Raw genomic sequence first — 10420 nt, 5'->3', positions numbered from 1 at the left:
CATGTCTTGTCCTCTCCTTGAAAAGTGAAGCAAGGGAATGAGGAGCAGCAGCCTTTGTGTGTGCATGCAGCCTCAGTTTTAGTCCAGAAGAGTAGAAGTTACTTCATATATTCATGTTTATGTGCTGTCCAGAAAAAACACTTACATATTACTGGTAAATATTGATATATAATATAATGTGTATTGTGTATTTAGTAAATTCTAGTAGTTTAGAGATTTTGATATTTTTGTAAAATTTAAAAGAATAATTAAATAAATGTTACTACAGCCAATCTGAGACATTTTGATTACTTTTATTTCACGTTGATTAACCTTTTCTGTAAGCTCTCTTAGCTGAACCACAGCAAGCTGTGCATTTAAGGAATGTAACTCCTCTACTTTTTAAATTTCTTTATAATGTGCAATTTGTRTAGCTGACAAATCTCCATCCAAGCTTTCTAAACCAAGCACAGGCAGAGCTTCAGTCTGACAATGTGCACTAAATGCTTGTTTCTGTCTRTCTTCAGTGGGTGCCAAGTCAAGCTCCATTCCTGTAGTCTCTGAGTCAGTCCCGACTCTTATGTCTGTAGGGAGGCACAACAGTCTGGCTAATGCCACTACCTTGATTAAAGGAGTCTGCTTCTTGATTTCATATTATACCGTTTAAACACACATCCATCAACCCAGCCCCATCCTAAGTGCTCATGCCAACGTGATTAAGTCTTCAAAAATGTTATCAGTCATTTGATGTGGTGTCACATAAGTGTTTACCCTTTGTTTATAACTTATTTGACTGACTGTTAAAAGCAGCCTCCTCATTGAAGATGTCCTGTCTGGAGCAAGCATTAGTTTGTTTTTGTCTCTTACATCAGAATGGTTGTTGTCATCTAGTTCCTGTCTTAAGGGAAAAGCCAAGTCAACCTTTTCATTTCCGTATGTCAGGACAGAAAATATATATTTTCTTATCAAAGTATGGCACCTAAATAGTTTAGTCTGCCTGGTCAGCTTCGTCTGTATCAGGATAACAGATGTGAACTGTTTACTTCGGCCCCCAAGGTTCCCTCAGCAGTGAGGTTTCTGCCTAAGACAAAAGTCTCAAGTATGTCCAAAGCACAATCTTTTTCCCAATCGTCTACATTATGTTTCTCTTTTAAAACATGAACCTTTGCCTCTAAATACACCCTACTTTGACCAAAATATATTATCACCATTAATACAATGTATCCCACACTTTCACAGCCRACAGCTGTAGGTACCAGAGTTCTTACAAGAGCTGTAGCCCAGGGCCTATAGCCTGTGTTGGATCTTTAGATGTTATTATGAATGACCAAGCAACATCAAGCTTGGCTTAAACTTAATGTCACTAACCTGCTTTAAAGCTTTCTGTGACATTATGGTTTGACTTGGTCTAGTCTGAAATTTCTCTAGACTTGAATTCAAGTTTAGAATTTGACAAAAACATTTTGGTCTCATTGAGTTAAATTTACTAATTTACTAAGTAATATACTTGAGTTAAATTTACACCTGAATTTTTTACATCAGACTTGACTCAAATGAAATAATGAACATCTTGTGTTTGTTCTGACTACACACAGACTTGACTTGGCTTTAAGTTCATTAATTAATGTCATCAGTTAAAATATTCCTGTTTTGTCAAGCTGTAAATGAGTCACACTTTTATATTTCTTTGACTCTACATGTTTGTGTATGTCCACCAGGTCAAGGATGGATATGTTGGGCTCTCCATCCCGTCACGTATACTCCTCGCAGCCGGCTCAGATGCTGTCTGTTGACCCTGGTTGCCGTGGTGATCGTCAGGTTAGCGGACGCCAGGAGGTGTCGGTGGCTTCTGTCGACCAGGAGGCACACAGCAATGCTTTTATTCGGTCTGTTCCTCTGGCTGAGGAGGAGGACTTTGACAGTAAAGAGTGGGTAATCATCGACAAAGAGGCAGAGCTGCGGGACTTTCTTCCAACTACATCAGGGACCACTGACGAAGAGCCTGAGGAACTCCGCCCTCTGGAGGAGCAGGATGAGAGGAAGAGGCTCAGGGCTGGAGGTACAACTGGCAACACATTCATCTTCTCATATCAAGACAGACAAATGTCAAGTCAAGTCCCAAGTCTGAAACTTGGAATTTTGAGTCTTTTCGGGACTTTTTTTAAACAATGTTGCAGTTATGTTAAATGTATATAATAAATATTCAAGTATAATATGAAAAATTAAATCCATAAAATCATCCATAAAGTTGGGGGTTAGTACTATACTTGGATCAATATTTTTGCTTATGTGTTTTAACATATCGGCCAAATTTACAATGTGCCTGAGTCAAGAAATGAGATCACATCGTAAAAAGCTGTAGTAGCGAGCCAACCCCTGACACTCCTTCGTGCCTCCGAGCAAGATAGTAACAGATCCAAGCAGGCAACATGTCCGTCCGTCCRTTTTCTGCCGCTTATCAGGGATCTGATCACATGGGCAGCAACCTAAGCAGAGAGACCCAGWCCTCCCTCTCCCCAGCCACTTGGACCAGCTCGTCCAGGGGAATCCCAAGGTGTTCCCAGGCCAGCCAAGAAACATAGTCCCTCCAGGGTGTCCTGGGTCTTCCTTTGGGTCTCCTCCAAGTGGGACGTGTCCAGAACACCTCACCAGGGAGGCATCCAGGAGGCATCCTAACCAGATGTCCAAGCCACCTCAACTGGCTCCTCTCGACGTGGAGGAGCAGTGGCTCTACTCTGAGTCCCTCCCGGATGACCGAGTTTCTCACCCTATCTCTAAGGGAAAGCCCAGACACCCTGCGAAGGAAAATAATTTCAGCCACTTGGATCCGCGATCTCATTCTTTCGGTCACTACCCAAAGTTCGTGACGATAGATGAGGGTAGGAACGTAGACCGACCTGTAAACCGAGAGCTTTGCCTTCTGGCTCAGCTCCCGCTTCACCACCCCAGAGCCGGCACGCTACCGGTTTCCAGCTCAAGACCATGGTCTCGGATTTGGAGGCCCTGATCCTCATCCTGGCTGCTTCACACTTGGCTGTGAACCGCTCCAGCGAGAGCTGGAGMTCACGATCTGATGAAGCCATTAGGACCACATCATCCGCAAAAAGCAGACACGATCCTAAGGTCACCATAAAGGATCCCCTCAACACCTTGGCTGCGCCTAGAAATTCTGTCCATAAAAGTTATGAACAGAATCTTGACAAAGGGCAGCCTTGGTGGAGTCCAACTTTCACCAGTAACGAGTCCGACTTACTACCGGTAATGTGGACCAAGCTCTGGCACCGGTCATACAGGGACCTAACAGCCTGTATCAATGGGCCTGGTACCCCATACTCCCAGAGTACCCCCCACAGGAGTCCCCGAGGGACACGGTCGAATGCCTTCTCCAAGTCCACAAAACACATGTAGACTAGTTGGGCGAACTCCCATGCACCCTCCAAGACCCTGCTAAGGGTGTAGAGCTGGTCCAGTGTTACATGAGCAGGACGAAAGCCACACTGCACTTCCTGAATCCAAGATTTGACTATCCAATGGACCCTCCTCTCCAGAACCCCCGAATAGACCTTATCAGGGAGGCTCAGAAGTGTGATCCCCCTGTAGTTGGAACACACTCTGCAGTCCCCCCTTTTTAAATAGGGGGACCACCACCCCAGTCTGCCAATCCAGGGGAACTGCCCCTGATGTCCAAGTGATATTGTAGAGTCACGTTAGCCAATGCAACCCCACAACATCCAGTGCCTTAAGGAACTCATCGACCCCRGCGCCCTGCCACCGAGGAGCTTTTTAACCACCTCAGTGATCTTGGCACCAGAGATTCGAGAGTCCGACCCAGGGGCCTCAGGCTCTTCTTCCTCATGGGAAGATGTGTCTGTAGGATTGAAGAGGTCCTCAAAGTATTCCGCACACTGACCCACAACATCCCGAGTTGAGGTCAGCAGCGCACCATCCCCACCATAAATAGTGTTGGTGGCAAACCRCTTTCCCCCTCGAGACAATGGATGGTGGACCAGAATCGCCTCGAAGCTGTACGGAAGTCGTTTTCCATGGCCTCTCCGAACTCCTCCGATGCCCGAGTTTTTGTCTCAGCGACCACCCGAGCTGCAACCCGCTTGGACTGCCGATACCTATCGGCTGCTTTCAGAGTCCCACAGGCCAAAAAAACTCGATAGGACTCCTTCTTCAGCCTGACAACAGCGATGTCCACCAGCAGGTTTGAGGGTTGCCGCCACGACAGGCACTGACAACCTTACAGCCACAGCTTAGGTAAACCGCCTTGACAATGGAGGTACGGAACATGGCCCACTCGGACTCAATGTCCCCCACTTCCCCCAGAACTGTTCCAAGTTCCCCCGGAGGTGTGAGTTGAAGCTCTCTCTGACGGGAGACTCCGTCTGATGGGAGACTCTGACAGACGCTCCCAGCAGACTATACGTTTGAGTCTGCCAGGTCTGACCGGCATCCTCCCCCACCAATGGAGCCAACTCACCACCAGGTAGTGGTCAATTGACAGCTCCGCCCCTCTCTTCACCTGAGTGTCCATAACATGCGGCCGCAGATCAGATGAAATGACAACAAAGTCAATCATCAAACTGCGGCCTAGGGTGTCCTGGTGCCAAGAGCACATATGGAAACCCTTATATTTGAACATGGTGTTCGCTATGGACATCCATGATGAGCACAGAAGTCCAATAAGAAAACACCGCTCAGGTTCAGATCGGGGAGGCCGTTCCTCCCGACCACGTCTCTCCAGGTCTCACTGTCATTRMCCATGTGAGCRTTGAAGTCCCCCAGCAGAACAAGGGAGTCCCCRTTAGGAGCRCTCTCCACACCCCCTCCAAGGACTCCAGAAAGGGTGGGTAATCTGAACTGTTGTTAGGCACATAGGCACAAACAACAGTCAGGACCCATCCCCCCACCCGTAGGCGGAGGGAGGCTACCCTCTCGTTCACCGGGGTRAACCCCAACGTCCAGGCACCGAGATGGGGGGCAATAAGTATGCCCAGTCCTGCTCGGCACCTCTCAGCATGGGCAACTCCAGAGTGGAAGAGTGTCCAACCCCTCTCGAGGAGACTGGTTCCACCTTATTTTCAACTCCTGTGAGATTTGTGGCTTCATTTGTTGTATTATTTCAGATTTTGCTATATTATTCATATTAATCAGCTGCTCCCTGTTGTAAAGCACACTGTTGCTATGGTTACACATCATAACATAGAGCAAAATAYAAAAGTATTGGCAAAAATCAATCCAGCTGCACAGCATCCAAAACAAAAATGAACAGCTGTCCAAAAAATAAAAATAAAAATAAAAAAACTTTTTCCAGAAAGGCAGGAATGAATGCCCAAAAAGATGAAAATCACAGAGCTACTTCAACTTGCTGCCACCCCCAGTTCCAGAACTTCCTAGTCTTCCTTTAAAYTATAACTTTTCATTTTTAAATATCTGGTTCATTTCATTTCCTGTGCTGCAGCTCACATGCACAGATGGTCTGCCTTTATTAATATGGAAGAGTGAAAYTGGTTAATGGGGCCCACTTTATAAATAATGTTTATTAAACTTGATTGTGGGTAAAATATAGTCTTTTCAAGTAAACAGGGTCAAGTCCAATTCAAGTCCCAAGTCATTAGTGTAAAAGTTCAAGTTAAGTCACAAAGTCTCTGAACATTTTTTCACGTCTAAAGTCATAATATTAATGACTTGAGTCCGACTCAAGTCCAAATCATGTGACCCAAGTCCCCACCTCTGTTTCACTTTAACATAAGGTTATACTGTATGTTCAATTGATTCCTGATCTTGTTTTCATCAGAAATCAGTACRAGATTATAGTGGCCTTAAGGTTTTGTGAGATATTTTTATCTGGAAAATGAACACAAGATTAGTTAAGGTTAAACTGRTTGATGACGTCTTACAGAATCTTTTTCACCTTATGTTGATGTTGACATGAAGCTCACCTTGTTTCTCTGTCACTCATGCTGACATGCTTCTGATCTTTAATGTGATAAATGATGAACAATGCAAACTGTACAGATTATCAATCAAGTTTTCAGTGACTCAGGTTGGGTTCATTTTTGACTCAGAACACGTCCTGAAATATGTTCAACTTTTGATTTTTCCTGCAGCCGGTGAACTGGTGGTCCGTCCGAAAACTCAAACTCGTGAGAACAGTCGGGGAATGCTAACGTTAACAGAGGAGGAGGCATCAAGGAGGAGTGGCGGAAGCCCTGCACAGTCGCCATGTCACTCACTTCCGTCGGGACGTCCTCGTCGGAGAGAGTCAGAGCCCACTGGACCTCAAAGRCCGGTAAGAGGCACAGCTACTAATCAAAGAATTCTCCTGGCATATAGTGTAGCTGGACAGATGAGTAGAGTGGATAGATGTTAATCAGGTTTAATCTCTGTTAACTGTGTTGTTAGTGCTGTCACAGCTGCCACCTAAATGGAATTTAAAGGACAAATCCAGCACAGTCAGATTTTGTTTTGTCAGTTATGTTTTTGTTTAGTTTTTTTTTCCTGGTGCAGAAATGTTTATTTATTATTATTATCATTATTATTATTTGCTTTAGATTTTTTCTGGCTGCTCCCTTCTGCAGGCGTCACCACAGTGASTGCGCCTGCATGAATTATTTGGCAGTTGTTTTATACTAGATGCAGTTCTTGACTCATCCTGGTCTTGAGCCTGCYGCCTGAATGTTGCAGGACTGCAGCACTGACCACTGAGCTACTGCAGCTCCAAAACACGCTTGGAATTACTTACTTGAAGTGTTTTATTTACATAGGGGTCGTTGTGGCAGAGTGGTYAGGGGAGTTGTCCTGGAACCRGAAGGTCACCGGTTCGATCCCCCGTCCATCYGTCTCTGTTGTTGTGTCCTTGGGCAAGATACTTAACCCCAATGCCTCTGATGTGTCCCATCAGTGTATGAATGTGATTGGCACTGATTAGTCTCCATAGWTGATTGTACATGTTAGTTTGTAGGAGATCTGGTAGAGTGCTGTATGAATGGATAAACATGGACATAGGTTGTAGTGTGAAGAGCTTTGAGTGTCCTGGTTGGGTAGAAAAGCGCTATATAAGTACAGTCCATTCACCATTTACATCAATATTGAGTGTGTTTGTGCATGACATATAGCTTTAGGTAAATATCTAACCTGATATCTTTATAATATCTTTGATTWAATAATAAATAAACTAAAGTAAGAATCTGTCTTCCATTACTGTTTTACTCTAGTGTTGCTTACATTAAATTTAATGTGCTTACAGACATGAAGCAGGTGAGTGCACAATAGAATACAATAGAGGTCATGTACATGATGCAATCAGCCATCTTTCTTGGGGCGGCTGTGGATGAACGATTAGGGCAATCGTCTTCCAAAGAGAACGTTGGTGGTTCGATTCCCTCTGCTCTTCAGTCACATGTCGAAGTGTTATAGGGCAAAACACTAAACMACCACTGCCACTGATGTGGCACTGATTAGTCTCCATATAATGATTTATTTAGATTAGCTTTGTAGTGAGATTTACAAGTAAGCACAACACCCCACCGGCTACCCCTTTCTCACTATGTCAAGATAAATGATAAACTGCATGGGGGGGGGGGGTCTAAGTGCTCTTTAAGCCTGACCGAGCAGTAGTTGGCAAAAGTATGAGTGATGAATAGTCCTGGAAGATTTTAGCAAGTTACTCTATTAAAATACTTGGCTTTTTTTTTTTTTTTTTTACAAAATACAAGTATGCCATTGGATGAGTAGGACTTGCACAAATCTTTTATTTTGGTTTTGTTGTTGAAGAAGTCCTGTAGTTAAACCCACTGTTTGACTTTGGTCATCTTTTTTGTGCAGGTACAAAGATACTCCAATTGTTGTTGATTTGATTTTCAGACAGTCARATGAAGTAATCTTAGTAAAGGTTTTCTTACTGTGGCTACCTTTGGTATAATAATAACTTTAAGAATCCTTTTCAATGACTGGAAGTCATGAAAATTCTGTTTTTACTGTTCAACTGGTAGAATGGTGCTGCCTCTCTGTCTTTGATGTTGGATCAGTCACTTATTTTTACATTTTTTAAATTATCTTTAAACCATTGTTTTCATCAGGAAGAATGAATGTGAATCCTTAGCTGTAGTAGATCTGTTCCATACAACTTGTGGCAATGTAGAATGAAGTTGATTCTCTATGTATTTTTGTGGTGTCTGAAAGTATGGTGAACCCTTTGGGATTACTTGGATTTCTGCATAAATGGTCATTAAATGTGTTCTGGGGCCTCATGCATAAAGGAGTGCACAGCTTTCACACTAAAAGTTGACGTACGGACAAATTTTAAAAAAGTGCGCCGCACCAAAAAAAATCAGATGTATAAAACTGCGCACGCAGGTTTCTGCACAACTTTCCTTTATACATCCCAATTTGCGTGAAACTGAGAGCAGCTGCTGGTGCAGCTCGGACCGCCTTGACCCCGCCCACAAATGAATATGCAAATTAGTATAAATTCAAGGCAGGCTCGCACCCTTCATCCAAATAACCATGGCAAAAGYGTTAAGCAAGACCAAAAAAATAAATTTCACTGAATGTGAAACAGAAGTGTTTGTTTCAGAGGTTGAGGTGAGAAGAAGGATTTTATTTGGAAGTCACTCCTCTGKGATTACAAATAAAATGAAAAGAAACGAGTGGTAGAAAATAGAAAGGCAGTGAACGCAGCAGGAGCACAAATGAGATCACTGTCAGAAATGAAGAAGAAATGGTCGGACATCAAGGTGGATGTGAAGAACAGGGTTGCTGCACATCACCAGAGTGTTTCAGCCACAGGTGGAGGTCCAGCTTTACTGGAGCTGACTCCACATGAAGAGCGAGAGGCTGCAGTGATTGGGGAGACARCGCTCGTTGGYATCCTGCCAGCACATGAGGCRGAATCTGACATGATTGGTATGTATGATGTGTAAAAAATACTTTCATTATGTTAGTCTAGAAAATTAAATATACTGTATGACATATCATTAAGCAGAGTGGACACACTGAGTTATTATTACTTTTATTGGCAGTTCAAGTGGAAACCAGGGAATGCAGTGCCAGAGACGCAGAGGAACCCAGTTCCTCATCCAGCTTCTCCACTGGACCCCCCGACAGCCCCTCACTCGGTGCAACGGGAGGTGCCTGAAGCAGAGGYACCGCGGGCCTCAGCTGAAGGAGGTCATCAATCAGGCCGGGTGCTGACCAATGCTGTGCTTCAATCACAGATGGAAACTGTTCAAACAATGAGGAACATTCGCGCTGAGTTACAGCAGACCAACAGGCTTCTGAGTGACATCAGCCAGTCATTAAAGAAACTGGCAGAAAAATAAAAAAATGTTTGTGCCCATACCTGTATTGTTTTATAATGTCTGAATGAAATCCAAACGATGCTGGTTCACAGCTGCATTTAACTCATTTATGGGTGCTGGCCCAGGGTCTGGATCATCGTTGTCGACAYCCACATCAAGTAGAGGCACCCCACAAAGTTTTGTCACATTATGCAACATGGCACATGCTACCACAATGCAACATGCCTTCTGTGGAGAGTGAAGCAGGACGCCACCACTCCTGTCCAGGCAGCACCTGCAGCCTTTGAGATGCCCTATAGCGCATTCAATAATAGACCGTGCTCGGGCATGCAGCGCGTTATATCGCAGCTCTTGTTCTGTGTGGGGGTTGAAGAGTGGAGTGAGGAGCCAGGTAGCAAGTGGGTAGCCTTGGTCACCTAAAGATAATTAGTACACTTAATAAATTGAGCTGACACAAATATGCCTCTCACTGTGACACAAATGATAAAAGGCTGTAAATAATTCAGAATGTTGCAAGAAAAAATAAATAAATACCTAGAAGCCAGCCATCACACACAGCTCCTACTTCAAGTTTATTCCGAACTATTCCGCAGTATAAAGRAATCATGAGTTGAACCAGGCCAACGTGCCACTATATTTGTGAAACACATTTGTGCATCACAAATTAGTTGCACATTTATTGAATGAAAATGCTTCTGATTCACAAAAGCAAATTAATTTTCAGAAGGTGCTCTTACAGTAATATGAGTGCAGTCAATAGCTCTGATTACATTTGGAAATCGGCTCTTCGCTGCTAATTGCGATTTTATGTTTGCCTATTCAGCCACATTGTAAGAAATTTTCATAGTTAGTAATAAGAACGAATGAACTTTGGTTCCACCCTCAGGCTTAGAGATGAGTCAGAGAAAGAAAGATAAAGTTTGCCAGGCGCCAGTCAAGGTTAACTCTGTGGTTGAACATCATGATAACCCCTTTAGCTTTCTTCTGATAGACTCTAAGAGAAATCTCTGCAAAACATTTATGATGATTAACTGTAACCTTTCTGTTTATAATCAGTTCTGAACCTTTTGTTAGTCCAGATAAATGAAAGATTTTCTCAGGAAAAATCCACAATTATATTACTGTGTTCACAG

General features: G+C 43.6%; 1 protein-coding gene and 1 long non-coding RNA gene across 2 annotated transcripts in view; one reads left to right on the top strand and one right to left on the bottom strand.

Moving 5' to 3' along the window:
* Window positions 1-10420, top strand: part of ttbk1a (tau tubulin kinase 1a) — a gene marked incomplete at its 5' end in the record, with an annotated part of 108590 nt that overhangs the window by 48979 nt on the left and 49191 nt on the right. Inside the window, 2 exon segments of the mRNA XM_014029445.1 lie at window positions 1698-2038; window positions 6096-6277. Of these exon segments, the coding sequence (XP_013884899.1) occupies window positions 1698-2038; window positions 6096-6277 (523 nt within the window).
* LOC106533205 (uncharacterized) lies at window positions 8982-10336 on the bottom strand. Its single transcript, XR_001312208.1, has 2 exons — window positions 9329-10336; window positions 8982-9191 (listed from the first exon to the last, which is right to left on the bottom strand). It is a non-coding gene; the product is annotated as an uncharacterized LOC106533205 (long non-coding RNA).

This window comes from Austrofundulus limnaeus, unplaced genomic scaffold (assembly GCF_001266775.1).
Source record: "Austrofundulus limnaeus strain Quisiro unplaced genomic scaffold, Austrofundulus_limnaeus-1.0 Scaffold905, whole genome shotgun sequence".
Lineage (NCBI taxonomy): Eukaryota > Metazoa > Chordata > Actinopteri > Cyprinodontiformes > Rivulidae > Austrofundulus > Austrofundulus limnaeus.
This window is presented reverse-complemented; position numbering and strand designations above follow the sequence as displayed.